This window comes from Saccostrea echinata, unplaced genomic scaffold (genome assembly GCF_033153115.1).
Source record: "Saccostrea echinata isolate AGI-Se365-2 ecotype Australia unplaced genomic scaffold, CSIRO_AGI_Sech_v1 ptg000029l, whole genome shotgun sequence".
Lineage (NCBI taxonomy): Eukaryota > Metazoa > Mollusca > Bivalvia > Ostreida > Ostreidae > Saccostrea > Saccostrea echinata.
In genome coordinates this window covers 33,509,283-33,530,809 of record NW_026889778.1, presented here as the reverse complement: position 1 = coordinate 33,530,809, position 21,527 = coordinate 33,509,283, and the positions used below count along the sequence as shown (strand labels likewise).

The following is a 21,527-nucleotide window of genomic DNA, read 5'->3' as shown; positions in this document are numbered from 1 at the left end:
TACTCACACACCTTATGACAGAATGGTAAGTGGTACTCACACCAATGACAAAATGGTAAGTGGCACTCGCACACCTTATGACAGAATGGTAAGTGGTACTAACACACCCAATGACAGAATGGTAAGTGGTACTCACACACCTTATGACAGAATGGTAAATGATACTCACACACCTTATGGCAGAATGGTAAGTTGTACTCACACACTTTATGACAGAATGGTAAGTTGTACTCGCACACTTTATGACAGAATGGTAAGTTGTACTCGAACACTTTATGACAGAATGGTAAGTTGTACTCACACACTTTATGACAGAATGGTAAGTGGTACTCACACAACTTATGACAGAATGGTAAGTGGTGCTCACACAACTTATGACAGAATGGTAAGTGGTGCTCACACACCTTATGACAGAATGGTAAGTGGTACTCACATACTTTATGACAGAATGGTAAGTGGTACTCACACACTTTATGACAGAGTGGTTACTGAGCAGAAAGAAGCATTCTGTTATTCATTATTTCAATATGCTTCAGGCAAATCAAAGTAATTTATGTGTGTGCCAACTGCATTCAATTTAGTACTTAACTGATTTAATATATATGCATTTGATGTTCTTAAATTACCAGATTAATGTGATCTTAATGGAATGTGTTTAGATTAACTGTGTTGGAGACAAAAATTCTGATGTGTCATAATTGGTAATACATGAAAATTGTAGATTATTGAGATAAAACTTGACACTATGGTGTATTTTGTCATTGTAGAACAGAGTGGAAGTTGTTGATCATTTATATTATACTGCCTCCATAAAGGGAACTCCTTTCAAGTAAGTACTGCTGTGTCTATACAGAAGTCAGATGTTATTAGTAAAGTGTTGGTGTCATAGGAGGTGCTGATGTAAAAATGGACCTTAGCTTTATTGTCATAAATCCAAATCCTGAGTTTAGATATGTCAATTCATGGTCAGGTTGTTAAATTGCCATATTTTATATGGAATACAATGCCTAGGCTATCTAATTTTTTTGTGTTTTTCCCCCAACAGAATCGCCCTTGCCTTGCCATCATATAGTACCAAACTCATGCTTAAGAAATTTGACAGTGTCTGTGCTAAAGGTGAGTAGATATACATTTTTATCATGCAAGTCTAGTGTATAAATAGTGACAAAGATCTTGAATAATTATTTATTATCGAGCTCATCTGACACAAAACAAAACTTTAAATGATTTCCCTTCTCCCATGATATTTTCAAACTAAGAGTTGGACCTCTCAAAATCTAAAACAAGATGTACCTCAAAGAAAATATTGGATCACAAATTTATTTTGTGAAAAGGTCTTCAAGTTTAATCAATTTGGCTTTGAAGAATTGCTCAGACATGAGATTTTTGGCAGCTGGAATAATTGTTTTTAAAACTAAAGAAAGCATAAAATGAACATAGAAATGTGTAAATTTTATAAACCATCTTCAAAGAGAGAGTTGTAAATGTTCATTATAATGAGTCAAGGCATAATGACAGTCTTCTACAACAAAAATTTGATTCCAAGCGTGAATGCATGCATTTCCATGTTTTTAAGAATCCAGAAATTTGTCACATCTGAGTATTTCGAATCACAAGAAGAATTCCTCAGACATATCCACTCTCTGTCAGTGATAAGGGAGATAAATATTTGATGAAAACTTGACACTGATTGTATAGACGTAAGTCACGTTAGCAAAGTTTGGACTCAGCTTTGCTGACTTGAGATTCTGTCACTAATGTCATCTAATAAAAATAATAATTTGTAATTGCAGTTGGAAATAAACAAAAAGAATATGAATTTGCACCTTGGTAAGTTAATGTAAATTGTTAATTCATTTGAAATGTACTGTGTAATGGGGAATTTTTTTTTATTCAAAATATTTTTTAGTTTGAATGAAGGGATTGGAATAATGTTTTTTTAAATTGCAATTTTTGGAAATTAAAGTATTAAATAACTATTACAGTTACATAAACTGACCAACCCACTTGTACAATATGCATACTTGATGTTTTATCAAGAATTTAATTCCACAGTAAAGATTTAATACAAAAGAAATCAGCATCACAAAATTTTTTTTTTGGTTCCAGGCGTTACTGTGGGAACAATGAGAGTTTACAAGCTACAGGTCTGGACAGAAAACTGAAGATACTTGACCTCTATAAATGTGTGGACGGGAAAGGCAAATGTAAGAATAGGGCTTAATTCATCAGTTAGACATTGTTATGTGCTGTATGTTGAAATCTCTATGTCTAGGCAGATGAAAAATTTGTTGGAAAGGATGTTTTTTTTTGGGGGGGGGGGGGGGGGGGTGTTAAAATTTTGGTTTTCAGTTGTAGCTAGAATTACATGAGATGAAGACATCATATATTTGTCAAGGTAAAGTGTAGACTTCTGTTTGTAATATGAAATATTCAAATGTGTAAAAGGTACCTGCATGTTTATCTATTTTATGAGCTAGGCCCAAAGAAAGGCAATTTAAGGGGCTGGGTAAAAGAAAAAATACTAGGTAATATTTAGTTACTATCATTTCAGTGAAAGACCAGATGCACATTGAAAAAAAAATCACTATTCATAAAGAGAAAGAGATTTTTTTTTTTTATCAAATACAGCCAAATCTCATAATCTTGATGATTTTAGATACCAAAGTTCAACTATAGTGTGGACAATGCTGTTTCAGTCTTTAAATAAGTTCAGTGCACATGCACTAATATGCGTTATTTTCGAAGTCAAAACAAATTGATATAAAGATCAAGTTCTAAATTCTTGCATTGCAAAGGCTCAAGTTGTAAACTTGTATCTTCTATTGTTTTTGGATATATTTCTATTTTACACAAAGTTTTCCCAGATGTGTGAGCATGTCTTGACAGTACACAGCCTGCTATAATTGAACCAATCAGCAAAAATTCTTGACATATGCTGTATGAAAATACTTGGTTAATTACAGCTGTGTTTAGTAAATCCCTTGCATGTTTATTCAATAATTGTAGGTCAAGACCAGGACAGCATTTTATACAGTGACCTTCTGATTCACCATGATATGATGAAGTATAAAATCGCTGATCAATCGGACTACAGATTTAAAATCGCTAATGCCCTGCAGACAGGGAGGTAAGACAGACAAGAAAAAGTGTATTCACAGGAAACATATAATCATATCTCAAAATCTGTATTATCCGTGACAGTAAATATGTTTGACTGTGATTATAGATTTATAACAATGGTCAGAACATACCTCATCTCTTCAGGTCATAATTAAATGATATTATGCCAACAGAATTTGATGATAGAGGAATTTAAATGCTTTCACCAACAGTGATATTTATACACCCTGCAAACAAAGTTTGGGGGGGGGGGGGTATGTTGGAATCGGCATGTCTGTCTGTCTGTAGACATGATTTTGTCCGGATATTTTCTTGGAGACTACTGCATGGATTTGTCTGAAAATTTGTACACTCATTACTCTCTATATAAGGATGTGCACCTGATATTTTCATCATGATTGGACATTTATTTTTTATTTTACAGAGTTTTTTTTCATTTTCTCAGACTTAGTCATTTTGAATTCATTTAGATTTAAGATATACAATCAAGATATTGCCAGTTGGTACACCTGTAAAAAAAGGTGAATTGCAGCTAAAAAATAAGTTCATTAACACTTATAATATCACAAAGTATTTAAAGAGTTTCAGTTTTGCCATTATAAAGGATGGTTTATGGCTAAAACAGTAATAGTTTTATCACTAAATTTTGAATATTTCAGTGAATGAAAATTTTACCACTCAATATTGAAAGCATGCATAGAGCTATAGAGGGGGTAGGTGGAGTCAGGGGGAGGGGGGTATGAACCCCCTGGAATTTGTTTTTCCAGGGGGTTGGGTGTTGGAAAAATCAGACTGAAGGGTAAGCGGTGATAAGACCATGATATAGACTAGACAAACAATGTAGATACAATGCTGTACCATCAGTCAAAATCTTCACTGTTATAAGGTATCATGCACTTTTATCAGTTACTTCCCTTGAGTCCTATATGAATCTGTTTTATTTTTACAGTGAGTACTCCTATGGACATGATTATAAGAAGTTCTATGACAAGTAAGACAAATATTTATCAAGTACTTTCTGAAATTTACAGAAATAGGAGAAAAATTTCATGAAATCAATATGTCTTTACTAAGTGTTAAATTGTTATCCAGATTGCTGTAAAAATACAAGTTTGAGCTCTGCTTGTGGTAGACCTGAAGAAAAGTGTCTTTGATATGTTCTTCTTACTCTCTGTTATTCTATATATTCTATAAACGATTTTTTGAAATGTTACTTCTGATGTTTTGATCCAATATTAAAAAAGTAGACTACAAGACATGCTATTCTTTTTATCTGTTTTTAATTTCTTTGAATGGTGTTGCCATGGTTATGGCTATAAATATAATGATTTGTGAAAATCTTTTAAAAGGCCTCTCCTTCCACAGCTTTGATCTGATTTCAATAAAACACGATACAAAAGTAGACTAAAACTAGAATTCTTACCATTGCAAGCAATAGCATACAGTACAGCTCACGAGTTTTTTCCACCCCACCGTGGAAAACACACGGTGGAAAATACCCTGTGTACATGGAGTTCCACCGTGTGCGTATATTGCGATTACACCAAAGACGCACCGTGGACATTACCTTTTCATCGTTTCATCGGGTGGCCCTCCGTGTTCCACCGTGCAAGAAAATTTCGGAAAAAAATGGTTTGTTTATAAAATTAATTTTAGAATTGAAATCATAGGTATGTTGGTTTAATTGCTAGAAAGAAAAAGTAAATGAAAAATTATTTAATTCAAACAGCTCACTATCATACATGTAAGGTCGTGACATAACTGCGGCGTTCAGTGTAGACTTTTGTTCACCGTTGACGGTATACATGTATATATCAATTGAATAAATTTATTTTAATTTCTGTTGAATTCATATTTCATATTCATTTGAAAACCAAAACAACTACATGTCGATTGTGCAAATTAATATATTTCTGACGTAAGCTATAAGTGCGCAGGTACAAATCCAAGTACAAGTACATTGTCTTTGAACTTAATAATTATTCAATGCCAGACATAGATACAGATCGATAATTTTAGTTGTTTTTTTCTCTGTGAAATAATATGGTATTAAAGGTATTGACAGTAAAGGCATTTACAAATAGTACCTATGATGTCGGATAACTAATTAAGCATCATCTGATCACTACATCGTAAATAATAATAGTGAAAAAAAAAATGTTGAGTCAGTATATTATGATATTCATATGGTATATGAATAAAGTCTTATTTTGCAGAAATAAAATAAAAAGTGTAGACCACTTATCAATCATGATCAATGAAGATACTAAGTTGCTACATGTGAGGAAGAAAAAGTACATGTACATGCAAGAAAAAAATTTAAAGCAAAACACATAGCATTCAGTAAAAAATCTTATACGCAGTTTGGTAGTCGTACAATCGGCTAATTCACATGAAAATAAAGCAGTTGTATGCATCCATTGATTAAACTTGAATTAAGAGACATAAATGTAAAAAATTCAATGTTTGAACGTTTATTTCTGTCGAATATGTAAAGTGTCAGTATTTCTATCTGGGTATTTTTTTTTTATTACTACTTAATCTTCTACGATCAGTACGAAAAGTAAAAAAAATCGCTTGAACAGCCAATGCAGCATTCTAAAAATTCTTTTACAAATTATATACTATTCACTTTTTACGTAATAATTAAAAATTATTTGAATTCCATATTTTATAATGTTAAGATACAAGAGAGAGAGAGAGAGATTTTACTTTCAGGTTCATCCTTCTGTTCTTTTTTTTTCTTCTCATATACATATAATGTATCTCTCTTATTTTTTTTAAAGAAATTATAGTTCACCTCCAGTTTTTATTAATCGAAACAAAATAGAATCGGTGCAATTTAGGTACAAGTTCAACGCATCACACACGGAATCCACGTGCTCTACCTGTCAATCAAATACCGGATATCGACGAATTGCAGAATCTTCTCGTGTATGTATGGAGTCGCTCCTTGGCTAATATATTTCACACCTGTTCAGAAGAAAAATATATTGGGACATTCAGTTGCTGTGGCCCTTGGGACATTATTCACATGTTGAAACTCTAGACGAGTGTATACTATACACCTCAACGGGCTTCGAAACTTACACATGTCAGGAAGTTAATTGGAACTTGAAAAATAAACAACTATTAATTTATTTAATTGTTTATAGAATTTTTAGTACAGCAACATATTTTTTTAAAAAAAAAAGTTACAGTTACAAACGAACATTATTCGAATATTATTCAACTGTATCTAGATTATATAAAGTCGTTATATACTGTAACATAACTTACTGGTGAAATGAAGAAAAAAGAAATAACTCTCCATGTCGTAAAATTGTCTCTCTTTCGTTGATTTTATTTATCATTAAAATGCTATTTTTGAAAAGGATTAGAATAAATCCTTAAAAAAGCACAATAAATAGGCATATGTAAATATTGTTCTTTTTTTTTTAACATGTCCATGTAGAAATTATCCATAAAACTCATTATGGAAAGGGGGGGGGGCTGTTATTACATGTAGGGAGAGCACATATACAGTATGCTTCCTTTTATTTAATGCTTTGAAAAATCTCCGCTAGGTACTAGTAAAATATAAAATCTTCAATCTAGATTTTCATATCTCCTATGCATATGCTTAGTTGGGCAGTGAACCTATTAACAATTATAGCAGACTTTTTTTTCATACACGTTACGGAAGAAAACTGTTTGGCTTTTTACATCATTGTTTAACATAAAACATTTTGCAGAAATATCGTTTTCATTGAATAGTATCATTGGAAATTTTTTCCATTATCGACGTGATTGACAATTGTTGAGCATAATTATAACGTTTTACATCTTATCGTTTACATATTGTGATTATTCTTGGCGACAAGTTTTATGAAAAATGTTGTGCCCATAATGCTTCGATCTGTACACAAAATGCAAGTTAAATATTAAGGTTTATATTTTACACATAATTCTGAACAATTACAAACAGACACAGATGAAAAAATGGGCATCTTCAATACCTGAATATCAACATTTCATATTTTTTGATGGGCTGGGCAGAGATTTACTCATTACACAGAGACTACATCGGGTCTCATCTCAATATGGGTTCCATTACAGGACGGAAATTTCAGTCAATCTTTTCATAACTATTTTTTTTCATCCAATTTAAATTAAATTAAACAATATATTTTCTGTGTTGTATTTTGATATAGTAATTATTTACATATACACACCAGTTTCTACAGTAATTTATAATTTTAAAAAAGTACGATGGATAAGATAATCAATTGACAATTCCACATGGATTTCCTGAGCATAGTACAAATGCAGAATATTTCTTTCCTATTTTTAGGTCACCTGAGTCACTCAGGTGACCTATTGCTATCTGTTTTCGTCCGTCGTCGTCCGTCGTGTGTTAACATTTGAACATTTTCAGCTTCTTCTCTGAAACCGCTGAACCAATTTCAGCCAATTTTTGCATATGGCATCTATGTGTGAAGGAGAACAAAATTTGTGAATTTCATGGTCCCTGCCCCCCTGGGGCCTGAGGGGTGGGGCTAAAACCATCAAAATTAATGCAATCTTTAAAAATCTTCTTCTTTACTCCTGGACATCAAGCAGTCAAACTGTTGACATGATTGTAATAAGCATTGAGCCCTCTACCAAAATTGTGAAATTCATGGCCCCAGGGTCAGGGGTTCTGGTGCTAGGGCGGGGCTATATAGATCATATAGTGAAAGTGCATTATTTCTTTAAAAACCTTCTTCTCTACTCCTGGGTATTATTGAAACAAATTAAATACATAGTTATGATAAGCAAGAGTGACTCTACCAAAATTGTGAAATTCATAGCCCCAGGGTAAGGGGTTCTGGTGCTGGGGGGGGGGGGGGGGGGGTTATGTAGATCATATAGTGAAAGTGCATTATTTCTTTAAAAATCTTCTTCTCTACTCCTTGGTATTATTGAAACAAATGAAATACATAGTTATGATAAGCAAGAGTGACTCTACCAAAATTGTGAAATTCATAGCCCCAGGGTAAGGGGTTCTGGTGGTTGGGGGGGGGGGGGGCTATATAGATCATATAGTGAAAGTGCATTATTTCTTTGAAAATCTTCTTCTCTACTCCTGGGTATTATTGAAACAAATTAAATACATAGTTATGATAAGCAAGAGTAACTCTGCCAAAATTGTGAATTTCATGGTCCCTGGTTCTGATGCTAGGGTGGGGCTCTATTTATTATATAGTGAAAGTGCATTAATGCTTTAAAAATCTTCTTCTCTGCTTCTGGGTATTATTTAAACAAACTAAGTACATTGTTATGATAAGCAAGGACACCTCTTCCAAAATTGTGAAATTCATGGCCCCAGGGACAGGGGTTCTTGTGCTAGGGTGGGGCTATATAGCTCCTACAGTGAAGGTGAATTATTTCTTTGAAAATCTTCTTCTCTGCCCCTGGGTACTATTTAAACAATCTAAGTACATTGTTATGATATGCAAGGATGCCTCTTCTAAAATTGTGAATTTCATGGCCCCAGGGTCAAGGGTTCTGGTCAAAAGGTGGGGGGGGGGGGGGGGGCTCTATTGATTATATAGTGAAAAATCAAAATTTCTTTGAAAATATTCTTTTCTGCTTCTGGTTAAAAAGCAAAGAAGCTAAGTATATAGTTATGATGAGCAAGAGTGCTTCTTCCAGAGTAGTGAATTGCATGACCCCTGGGTCAGATGTGCTGGTATAAGGGTGGGGCTGTTGATAATGTAGTGAAAATGCATTAATTCTATTAAATAATCCTGTCTGCTCCTTAATGTTAAGCAGTTAAACAAAGTGATTACTTATGATGAGCAAACTTGAAACTTCTGGTCCCAGGGTGAAAGGCTCTGGTGTTTCTCGGTGGTGAAGGGGGGGGGGGGGGGAGGGGCTCTATTGATAATATAGTGAATCTGTAGTGAAAATGCATTATTTCTTTAAAAATCTTCTCTGCACTTGGGCATATCAGAGGCAAAAAGTGTAAAAGTTGTAATAAGGAAGGGTATTTTTACCAGATTTTTGAACATCTGGACCATTTGGTCAAGTGTTCTGGTCCTAGCCAGGGCTCAATTAATTTGCATTCTACTGAGAGGAGTTATTCCCCTTTGCCATTTACTTTTGATAATTAATCATTGTAAATAATGTACTTGAAAAATTAATAGAATAAGAGAATTATGCAAGAATTTTTATTGTATAATACAAAAAGTATTTTCATAGTTTTAATGATCATGTGGACTTGTAAGTAATAGATAAATGAAAATGAGACAAAAATAACTTGTCTTATTAAATGTTCATCAAAGACCAAGAGAGGCCAATGTAAGAGATTACAACAAGGAATTAAAATAGTACAAAAGCACTGATAGCTTGTTAATATACTGTATGGTGATAGTGATAAATGGGGAACAGATTTGAACCTAATTTATGAACTGTTAATGAATAGTAGACTAATTATTTTGTTGATCCTGATCACCCTATTTTTCTTGCTTTTGGGCAACAAAGCTTCACCTTTCATTTCATTTTAATACTCTATGGATCCTCTAAATTGTTGTATTGTACTCAGGTGACCATTAAGGCCCTTGGGCCTCTTGTTTTTTTAAATTTAGATTTAGCTTTTGTTTTACAAACAAAATAATCTTTAAGAAGATATCTTCCAAATAACACAAGATTGCTGACTGCATGGTAAAATTCCATCTTCGTTAAATTCATTGACATGTCAGTATAATATCGAAAGTAGGAAAATGCACGCTGCGGATGATATGCATTTCAATGATTTTTATTCTAAAATCATCAGTGAATTATTTTAAAGTCATTTCAAACCACTTAACGTTGATTAACCAGCACGATGTTCCACGGAGCACACGCACTGTGTCCCACCGTGTCGCACCGTGTGCCAGCTTAGCGCTGAAAACGAAACATCAAAGACACCGACATTTTTCAAAGTCCACGCAAAAGCGTGGACCAAGGGTCCACCGTGGCCGGTGTTTTCCGGAAGATACTCGTGAGCTGTACTGTATTTCACCACAAATTTCTTCCAACACTGCATTACTGCTGGAGTTGAAAGCAGTGTAAGGAAGTACACACAACCATTAATTAGCACAATATTTTGCAAGACTGTGCACCTTGCACAACTTTTCTATCTCTCAAGAGGAAAAGTGAACTATTACTAGTTTTAGACTCTTTACAAGACATAGCAACAAATTTTGTGCAACCAATTCGAAGTCTTGGATCATTTACCCAAGTTTGTTGAGATCATTTTTTATTTGGATTTATAATGAATATCATTATTAGTTCTTGAATTACTTTTTGACTTTGTTGATGTCATTGCAATGTTTGATTTCAGAATGGGTGTCGAATTACTGTTTTTTGCAACCAGAGGTGGTTTAACTGACTTTGTGGTAACTAAGTCACCCCAAATTAGCCCGTAAGCATTTTATTGTAGACTGTGAAAAAAGACTGTGTTTAATGCATGATAAATAGTTCAGACTGTATATATCCAGTGGTATTAATAAAGGAACACAGAAAAAATTGTTGTACAGTAGCTAACCTGAACCAAAGGCTCAAGTTAACTTTTCTGATCAAAGTTTATCTGTCATATGTTGTCTGTAATATTTGCAGATCTTTTTACTTCTTATCCAAGAGCCATTGAACCAATTTGAATCAAAACATGACACAAAGCATTCTTGGATGAAGGGGATGCAATTTTATTCAAATTTTATAGAGAGTTAATTAGAAAATAGTGAAAATCCTTTTCAAGTATGTCATTGGCAGCAAAGATGGAGCTTAGAGGAAAGCTTTTTTAGTGGATATAGATTCAAATTAGTTGAAATCTTGGCTCCTTGGGCTAGGACAAGGTTATATTTGGGGGTCAAATATTGAACATTGAAATATATAGGGAATATTTTGAAGGATCTAAAAATACGATATTGATTTCAGAAGATGAGATGCTGGATGGGAAAGGGAACAGAGTTTTTCACAAAGCAATGAAGGGGATTTAAATTTCCTCAAATGAAGAGCCACACCTTCTTTCAAGGAGAGCTATTTAAGAGATCATTTGTTGTGATCTTTAAAAAAAAAAATTTCAAGAAAAACGGGGCCAAATGTGTAAAAGCTTTCTTTTATAATATTGAAATCATTATTTCCTATGTAGCTTATAACACGAGCTTTGATTGGTTAAAAAGTCGGGTGTAAATTTCCGTACACCCAACTTGAGCCGGGGGTAAAAAACATGAAGTCACAATGCATTTTCTCTCTTTGATAAAAAGCAAATAACATGAAGTCATGATGCGTTGTAGGACATAGTAAATCTTATTGATAGCTTGAAACACAGTTGATAGGACTTGTTTACAAAGAATTTGTTTTTTACATAGGAAATAAATTCGTTATCCAGCTCCAATCAAGGGTGTATGGGGATTTACCCCGGATTGTATTCCTCAGGGTGTATGGAATACAACCTGGGGTAAATCCCCATACACCCTTGATTGGGCCTGGATAACTAATATTGCCCCTGAGACTAGGACTAAATCACAATAAAGGGTCAGAAGTTTTATTTGGAAATTTATAAGGAAAATCACCTCTTAAGAACAGCAGGACCATAATCAATCATTTTGATTTGCAAAAAACCTTATGAACGTAGAGTTTGTTCAAACCATGATGCTGGGTCTAGGGTGAGGCCACAACCTTGGAATAAAGTCTTTTCTTAAAATATATTGACATTTACCTGTACCAAAGGAGATATTCACAATGTGTAAAGCTGACACTGAGTCAGGTGAGTGTTGTGGCCCATGCATCTCTTGTTAAGTTGCTAAGTGATTTGATTGTTGTTTGTCATTAGATATTGGATATTAGATATTGATATATTAGATATTGGATATGAGATATTGATATATTATATATTAGATATTGGATATTAGGTATTGATATATTATATATTAGATATTGGATGTTAGATATTGATATATTATATATTAAATATTGGATGTTAGATATTGATATATTATATATTGGATATTAGATAATGATATATTATATATTAGATATTGGATGGGGAACAGAACAGAAACAGTACAGGAGCTATATTACAGACAGGCCATCATGAATAAAGAGGAAAAGAAAATAGACTTTACATTCTCCATACCCCTCAATGAAGAGTACAGTATGTACATGTATATATCATATTGACTCCATCTTTGGTAACAAACACACCTGGTTAAGATTGCAGTGGATTTTTAATCCATGGAATGTTGTAGTCGAGGGTAAATCTAATGTAATGAATCCTTAACATTGTAGGTGAAGGTGAATCTGACCTGACAATTCTGTCCACCATACCAGTGTATGTAAATGATGCTAATGTTGCTGTGGCTGGAATGCTGCAGAATTTCACTTCCTTCACAGACATCCTTAAAAAACATCTCTTTTTTAATGACTGCCGAAGTCCAGAGTGTTTTTCATGTGAATATCTATGGGTATGCTTTCTTCTTCATCTTGTTAGCCTGGATAGATTCTGTAGCGAAAATGTACAAAGTAATTAACAACTCGTGTATAAATATTCACATTTACTGTACATAAGTTATAGGCACTCTGATGAATTGGAGCAATTTTTAATTCACTCTTTGATTGAAAATGAGTAAAAATGTTCAAAATAGGGTTTCCTGGTGTTAAGTATACAGTTGACTTGTATGATTATTAACTCACCTGAGCAAAGGTGTAAGTGGCTGAGCTTTACTGATTGGAGTTTGATTGTTTGTCCTGTCTGTGTAAACTTTTCACAGATTTAATTTTATTGAACCATGGAGCTAATTCAAATCAAACTTGCTACTGAGCATCCTTAGTAAAGCTTGGGATTCAAGTTCATTTGTACAAATGAAGGGGAAAAAGCAAGGCCCCCTTATCATGTAAATTAATTTTTAAAAATTATGAAATTTATAGAGTGGGGTCTTTAAAAATCTTCTCTAGAACCACTGGGTCAGTAGAATCAAAATTTTGGTAAATACTTCAAGGGTCTTCTTTCACCTACATATACATCAATCAGAAAAACAACGTGACTGTTGAGCTTTTTGGACTATTATCCTCTTGTATTTTATGTTGTAGCCATTAACCTGCTACCTTTTGGATGAAAATGGATATATTTTGTATGGAATGGATGGGGTAAGAATGTCATTATATCTGCTCTCAGTTCATTGTTTAATGATTTTTTAGGGAAATTGTGTCCCAATTAAATTATATAAGTTTCCATACAATTTGTCAAACAAATATATTAGGGATGTCAAGGAGTACTCAGTTAACCGGGTACTGGATCGAACATCCAAGTATGGAATACTAAAACTGGCACTTGGTTACTTGGATGAATATTTTTTTCTTATTTCAAAATAATTTAATTCTGGTTATAACGCGGTATTTGATTGGATAAAAAATTTACTTTATATCGTATAAATTGGGTTGCCTACGTCACAATGAATTACATCAAAAAGTATCGATCCGCCTGACGTTACATTTCAATTTTGTACAATTTGAAGTCTTTTTTTTAGGGCAATCGTCTTTTTTCTTACACTAAATGAATGAAATTAAATTATAAGGAATGAAATTAATAGCTACCAAATTTATTCAGTATAAAGTGGGTTGGAACAGTTTACACTTTTTTATAAACCGCTTCGTGGTTTATAAATTGTAAACTGCCCCAACCCGCTTTATACCGTATATATTGGGTAGCTATTAAATTCATTCTTTAAGTACATATATTTATCAAAAAACGAAAATTAATACACTTGTATTTACATTTTTACTGAGTACCTGGGTACCCCAGGCACTCGATTGGAAAATTGTCCAAGTAACCGATTATCAACTATTGACATATTTGACATCCCTAATATAATTTGATTCTGGTTGTGACGCTGTATTTGATTGGATAAAAAATTTACTTTATATTGTATGAAATGGGTTGCCTACGTCACAATGACTTGCGTCAAAATATATCGATCCGCCTGACGTTACATTCAAATTTTGTACAAATTGAAGTCATTTTTTAAGGACAATCATCTTTTTTTCTTACACCAAATGAATGAAAGTTGAATTATAAGGAATGAATTTTATAGCTACCCAATTTATACGGTATAAACTGGGTTGGAACAGTTTAATCTTTTTTATAAATAGCTTCGCGGTTTATAAAGCATAAACTGCCCCAACCCAGTTTATACAGTATAAAATGGGTAGCTATAAAATTCATTCCTTAAATATATATATATATATATATATGTATATATATATTGAATTTGAAATCTGTCAAGCGTTTTGCCATCTTGGGATATGTGTTCTTTCTAGTATGCATATTTGCTTAAATACCAGTGCTGGGGCAGGAAAAAAAGCAAAAAGATTTTAAAATATCCAAGATTACTTAAAATTAAAGATTGTCTAAATTATTGCCCTATGATTTAAGGGAAGATGCATTAGGGCTTTCAACTTAAACAAAGAGTAGCTATGGAAATAGAACACATAATGGGTTCTTTTTTTAATTCTGCTTGTTTCAGGTTTCAAAGTTTCTTGGAGATACAACAAATGATATGGGGTTAATGGCTAAGCTAATTGCAGATGGAGTTTTTATCAGGTGAGGGAATATAAATATTGTGATATATAATCTTAAAAAGAATGATAATTTGTTTTGAATTTATTTCATGGAAAGTTGATCAAACAATTGCAATATGTCTTCACTTGTATTCAAAGAAAAGATGGGATAAGATTGAGCAATGTCTAGGTTTTAAAGTATATACATTTCATTCTGCCAGGATTTTTATGTTTCCCACTTTGGATTGGGGGAGGGGGGGACATTGTTTTTTTTTTTTTTTTTTTGCTTTCTTCTTTATCCAAATATTGTTGAGGCCATAACAAGAGAACCCTTTGACATTGAGACTTCAAATCTTTGAAAATGATAAGGTGAGACAGGGTGCACTCTGCCATTTTTTTCATCCATTTTGTTAAGATCAATCCTCTTCATATTACCCAGGCCATATTTTGAAAACCCTTTGACATAAGGATTTCAATCTTGGAACATGGAAAATGAAATTAAGAAGAGGTGCACTGCACTAAAATATTTGACCTTGACCTACTTTTTTTTATCTGGGTCAATTTTTGACACATCAGACACATTTTTTTGTAGTATAATTTTTTTTTTTAATTTTATTTTACCATTTACTAATGCCATGCTTTCTTCAGGGAGAGCTACACAGATTTTCAAGCAGAGTGTAAGGAAAATTATGATGAAGAAACTGAGGACGAGTCTAGTTCTGCTACACTCATATTCAGTGTAAGTACAACTGAGGACCAGTTTAGTTCTGCTACACTCATATTCATTTTAAGAACAAACTGAGGACCAGTCTAGTTCTGCTACACTCATGAAATATGATAAACCTTTCAAAGTATGCAAAAGCTCAGCTATTCTGATTTTTATAGTGCTAAAAGGAAAATGTTTAACTTCTTTGAAATAGTATGGTCTACAGACAGGGCTTCCCTCCTCTGCCCTTCACTGAAAGTGAGATGCTTCATGATAAAACAAGGTCAACATAACAGTGAGTCTGAATTTGAAGGTGAACATGCAAGGCTGATGCTCAGTCATTTGCCCCACACTGTTCAATTTATTTCAATATGCTGCTCACCTATGTTTTAAACATAAAATGCTGTTACTTGTAATAGAACAGAGTGTGGAAGTCATAAGCATACAGCATACACCTTTCAGACTTTCATCTAAACTGATATTTTCCTCAATAAACATGGATTGTAAGGTAGCATATCAGCTTAATTCCTGTACAGTAAAACTCGATTTAAGCAGTGTTCTGGGAACCTGCAAATTTACTTTGCTATATCTGTAATTCGTTATATCCATATAATGAATTCCATAAAATATGCATATAGGGAATTCCCAATATAGATTTTTTCATTCAAATATGACTACCAAATTATCAAAGGAAGTATAAAAAACAAAAATTTACCTTGTTCAGTAGTTTTCAAATGAATTGAGTTTCAGATATAAATACTAACAAAATTAATGTCAGTTCAATATTTTGAAAATTTAGATCTTTGAAAATTTCCTTATAAAAGATGTAAATTTCGTTATTTTTAACTTTCTAGGAGACTCAAAATCAGTTCGCTATATCCGAAAATTTGCTATATCCGAGTTCGATCGTTATATCCATAAAATTTTACAAGGAATTGTTAAGAATTTTGCAGGGGATTGCAAAAACTTCACTTAATTGTCATAAATTCGCTATATATCCATGTTTGTACTAAACAAGTTTTACTGTATTTTAATCAGTATTATCCTGGTTTAGTGTCCAAAATAAGCTAACTTGCACTGTAAGTTTTACAAAGGAAAATATTATGGATATTTCTTGAATTTATATAGTGAAAAAAAAAAAGAAATATGGGAAATAAATTTATTCTTTAAAATTTGTGTTCTTTTGACCTTGTATATTCAAATGAAATCAATTATTTTGAATCAGAATTCTTTTCAGAATTTAATTCTAGTTTATCAAGCAAATGAATTTTACAATAAATTAATTATAAGTCAGATTGAGGGAGGGCAAATTTGTCCTTGAATACAATGTCTTGCAGGACTTATTATTAAAGAACTAGTTGCAAAAAAAAACCTACATAGTTTCAGATATGTATGCATGTAGTTTAATTCGTGTTTCTGATGAGAAAGGTTAATTATGTACATTACTTTGAATTTTTCAGCCATTAAAGAAACTTGTGAATATTCTACTTTGGTCATTTATGGAAATTATAATGTAAGTACAAAAAATATAGATATTAAGATACTCCACCTGCATACCAGTGCATTGATGATGATAATGAACAAGAGGCCCATGGGCCACATCGCTCACCAGAGCACATTGGCTAGGCAAAAGCACAAATCAGTTTAGTATTGAAAAGATTACAGGGGGGGCTTGAATTTTAAACTACCTGATGATGCTTCCATGTCAATATAACAAATGGCTTTGTTGTACTTGAGAAGATTTTAAAAAAAAAAAAAAAATGCCCATATATTCCTTTGTAAAAATCTGATCCCCCATTGTGGCCCTGCCCTATCCCAGGGGTCATCATTTGAACAAACTTGAATCTACACTACCTGAGGATGCTTCCATATCAATATGACTAAACATAGCTTTTCTGTTCTTCAGAAGAAATATTTTTTCTATATATTCTTATGTAAAACTTTTGATTCGCCATTGCGCCCCACCCTACCCCCAAGGGTCATCATTTGAACAAAATTGAATTTAAACTACCTGAGGATGCTTCCATATCAAAATGACTAAACATGATTTTCAGTTCTTGAGAAGAAGATATTTTCCAATATGTTCTTATGTAAAATTTTCAATCCCCCATTGTGGCCCAACCCTATTCCTGGGGGTCATTATTTTAACAAACTTGAATCTACACTACCTTAGGAAGCTTCCATATCGAAATGTCTAATCATGGCTTTGCAGTTCTTCAGAAGAAGATATTTTCCTATATATTTCTATTTAAGACTTTGATTCTCCATTGTGGCCCACCCTACCCCCAGGGGTCATGATTTGAACAAAATAGAATATACACTACCTGAGGATGCTTCCACATAAATATGATCAATCAGGGTTTTGCTGTTCCTGACTTTTTAAATTTTTCCTATGTAAAATTTTGATCGTCCATTGTGGCCCCACCCAACCCCCGGGAGTCATGATTTGATAAAAATAGAATCTTTACTACCTGAGAATGCTTCCATATAAATATGACTCATCATGGCTTTTGCTATTCTTCAGAACCCGGGGGTCATGATTTGATAAAAATAGAATCTACACTACCTGAGAATGCTTCCATATAAATATGACTCATCATGGCTTTGCTATTCTTCAGAAGAAGATTTTTAAAGATTTTTCCTATATATTTCTATGTGAAACTTAGATCCTCCATTGTGGCCCCACCCTACCCCGGGGGTCATGATTTGAACAAACTTGAATCTACACTATCTGAGGATGCTTCCATATAAATATGACTCATCATGGCTTTGCTGTTCTTCAGAAGAAGATTTTTTTAAAGATTTTTCCTATATATTTCTATGTGAAACTTTGATCGTCCATTGTGGCCCCACCCTACCCCCGGGGATCATGATTTGAACAAACTTGAATCTACACTACCTGAGGATGCTTCCATATAAATATGACTCATCATGGCTTTGCTGTTCTTCATCAGAAGATTTTTAAAAGATTTTTCCTATATATTTCTATGTGAAACTTTGATCCTCCATTGTGGCCCCGCCCTACCTTTGGGGGTCATGATTTGAACAAACTTGAATTTACACTACCTGAGGATGCTTTCACATGAGTTTCATCTTTCTGGGCCCTGTGGTTCTTGAGAAGAAGATTTTTAAAAGATGCTATTAATTTTTCACTAATTCTTTATTATCTCCCCTTGAAAGAGGGCGTGGCCCTTCATTTGAATATACTTGAATCCTCTTCACCCAAGGATACTTTGTGGCAAGTTTGGTTGAAATTGGCCCATTGGTTCTTGAGAAGAAGTCGAAAATGTTAAAAGTTTACAGACGGACGCCGGACAAAAAGTAATCAGAAAACCTCACTTGAGCCTTTGGCTCAGGTGAGCTAAAAACTATGTCAAATTACTATATCAAATTTTCTTTTAAGAAATGCAGTTTGATTTATTAATTTAAATTAAGCAAGAATGTTATTTCTAAGTTTAAAAGAATGAGGTACTAATACTATGCTCTTACAGGACTGTGTCCCAGATTGGACTGAGTGGCTGGTTTTATTCTGAAAAAGCATCAGGTAATTATAAGTATTATGTGATAAATATCCAAAACATACGATAATTATAAGTACTGTGCAATATATATCCAAAACATCAGGTATTGATAAGTACTATGTGATATATCCAAAACATTTGGTAATTACATGTATAAGTACTATGTGATAATCAGATATATCCAAAACATCTGTAATAGATAAGCTAGTCCGAAATATCTGACGTTTTCCTGGTTTTTTTCTGATTTTGATATTTTATGTGCCAGGAAAACGTCAGAACCAGTGCCATTACGAAAACTGGGAATTCGCCGGCTCCAACCGGAGGCAGCATTCTCGGGTTGATTTTCGATACTTGCGAACTGAACTAAATGTCAAACTCGCAACTTATTAAATGAATGGTACAATACTTTTAGTACTCACCAACATCGTTTTTATGGTTCATTTATTAAATATACAATCAGATGAAAACATTTTATCTGACTGTCGAGATTTGTTTTCATTTTGTGCATTTTAAAATCTTGCAAGTCCTGTATCGAAATGCGGAGTTATGTTTTCTTTTCATTGATATTGGTGAGTACTGGAAGCATTGTGCTATCGATAAATTGTGAGTTTGGCATTTAATTCAATTTGCAAGTATTGAAAATCAACTTCGGTTGGAGAAGGCGAAATTTCCAGTTTTTGTAATGGCGCCGGTTCTGACGTTTTCCTGGCATGTAAAATATCAAAATTGTAAAAAAAAAAAAAAAAAAAAAAAAAAAAGCCAGGAAAACGTCAGATATTTCGGACTATAGATAAGCATGTATATCAGTTTAAATTGTCTACTCCTATGTGTACATGTATCAATGATTAAAAGCAGTGTGACTTCCCTGAAACATAATGTGATTAATCTGAGCATAATACATGGTTTGCATAATGCATTTTATTTAAGTAAAAATAACAGGACATTATGAATACTTCACATATAAAATTGTTAATATGATTTTGTGTGAAATGATTCTCTATTATCTCTGTCCAGCTGCCCCGGTTGCTGATAATACGTGCATGTTTCTGGGGCCGAATATAACATTCGAAAGCATGGACCCAAATTTTAAGGAATTTGCTCTGAAGTTTTATTGTCGCAAAGAACCTCAAGATATCCAGTTAGTGCCTTGTCATATGACTAAAAGAGCTTATCGAGCCAACTTCAGAGTGTTCAGGAAGCGTAATAAAAGAACAGGTGAAGGGTTTGTCCTTGATGGCGTCATCAGAGGTTGTTCTCCCTCCAACTGTACCAGGTGAGATGAGCGATATTAATTCAAAGGAAAATGAGTTAGAAGCCCAAACCTATTTACTTTTATGGTTTCTCTATACTGGTATATTTTATGGATAAATGTGAAAAATGCTTTTACTTTTTTAGTTGACAAAAATATGGTAATGGCAAACATTGGAATCCTTATACTTAATTCATATGTTAATGTTCTCATCGTCAGCTGTTCTAGCTTCAATTAAAATATAAAGATTAATTGTTCTTATTGTCTAGCAAACACTTTAATGATAGCTAAATTCAGGATCTACTTAATGGCAGATTATTTATAGTAGTGAAAGCTATTAATTTTTATTGTTTGCTCTTTACTTTTTTTGGACATTGTCAGTCATATAAATCTCACTGAGAAAAGTCAAACTTCAGCTTACTGACAAATGACAGATCTGAGAATTTAACTCTTACTGGCAAAGTTCATCTGAAATGCTGAGAAACCACAAAAGAGATAAACAAGCCAGGTCTGAAAGCATCAAGTTGACCTTAAACTTGTTTAATTCAGCCCCCAATCTTACATTCACTATTTGAGGTGCATTAGTTATGATCTGTACACTATAAAGTCTTGCATAATCAAAGGCTGCATTTTATCCGACCCAGAACTTAAGTTTAGATGTATGGTGTTCTTAAGAAGTTAATACTTGTTGTTTTTCAGCAGCTAGCATTCTATTTGTTCATTTTGACAGGAGTTATGCAGTGGTCTGGATTAAGGACACTAATATGATGCTGGTGGCTGTTGAAAATCAGGGTTGTAACTGTACTGGGGTTACAGATGAAGTAGCGACCATGAAAGGAAGTCCAATCATTTATATCCTTTGCTCAAATTTCACATGAATCAAACTTTTTTGTGTACTATTTCTCTAAATTTAAGAAGTCTGAAAGAATTAAATGAAATTTTTCTCTTTAAAAAAATGTTGGGCATGCAGTAACTTTTATAGCAAGAATATATCAAGAATGTATAGCAGTGCTAAGGGTAAAAAAAAAAACTTGTGAATTTTTTTTTTCATTATAAGGATTATCAGATTACCCCAGGTAATTAATGTGCAATAATTTTCATATGTCTATTCACTACTTATTCCCTAGGGCTAGAATGGATGTATGTGGTTCAAACTTTAATATAGAAGTTTTATGAAAGATTATTTCACAAAATATTTTGTTAAATAAATTAAAAAAAAAAACAGCAAAACTTTATTTTCTCAAATTGAATTGCAAGTATCCCCGTATTGTGGAGATTTTAAACTGCAAATCTCATGTCAAGGTCAGGCCACAAAAAGGTTACTTGACAATAGGGGTACCAATTTTACACCAAAATGTAAGCATCT

The 21,527-nt window shown here is 33.2% G+C and overlaps 1 protein-coding gene across 1 annotated transcript in view; it reads left to right on the top strand.

Moving 5' to 3' along the window:
* The window catches only part of LOC133195221 (voltage-dependent calcium channel subunit alpha-2/delta-3-like), a 67,224-nt gene extending 46,185 nt beyond the window's left edge, over nucleotides 1-21,039 (top strand). The window contains exons 19-34 of the mRNA XM_061331079.1: nucleotides 768-829; nucleotides 1,046-1,116; nucleotides 1,794-1,830; nucleotides 2,110-2,207; nucleotides 3,010-3,130; nucleotides 4,073-4,114; nucleotides 10,472-10,552; nucleotides 12,165-12,283; nucleotides 12,418-12,593; nucleotides 13,219-13,275; nucleotides 14,652-14,728; nucleotides 15,334-15,424; nucleotides 16,852-16,904; nucleotides 18,883-18,935; nucleotides 19,927-20,185; nucleotides 20,892-21,039. Of these exons, the coding sequence (XP_061187063.1) occupies nucleotides 768-829; nucleotides 1,046-1,116; nucleotides 1,794-1,830; nucleotides 2,110-2,207; nucleotides 3,010-3,130; nucleotides 4,073-4,114; nucleotides 10,472-10,552; nucleotides 12,165-12,283; nucleotides 12,418-12,593; nucleotides 13,219-13,275; nucleotides 14,652-14,728; nucleotides 15,334-15,424; nucleotides 16,852-16,904; nucleotides 18,883-18,935; nucleotides 19,927-20,185; nucleotides 20,892-21,039 (1,545 nt within the window). The remainder of the gene's footprint in view (nucleotides 1-767; nucleotides 830-1,045; nucleotides 1,117-1,793; nucleotides 1,831-2,109; nucleotides 2,208-3,009; nucleotides 3,131-4,072; nucleotides 4,115-10,471; nucleotides 10,553-12,164; nucleotides 12,284-12,417; nucleotides 12,594-13,218; nucleotides 13,276-14,651; nucleotides 14,729-15,333; nucleotides 15,425-16,851; nucleotides 16,905-18,882; nucleotides 18,936-19,926; nucleotides 20,186-20,891) is intronic.
* The last annotated feature ends 488 nt before the right edge of the window (nucleotides 21,040-21,527 follow it).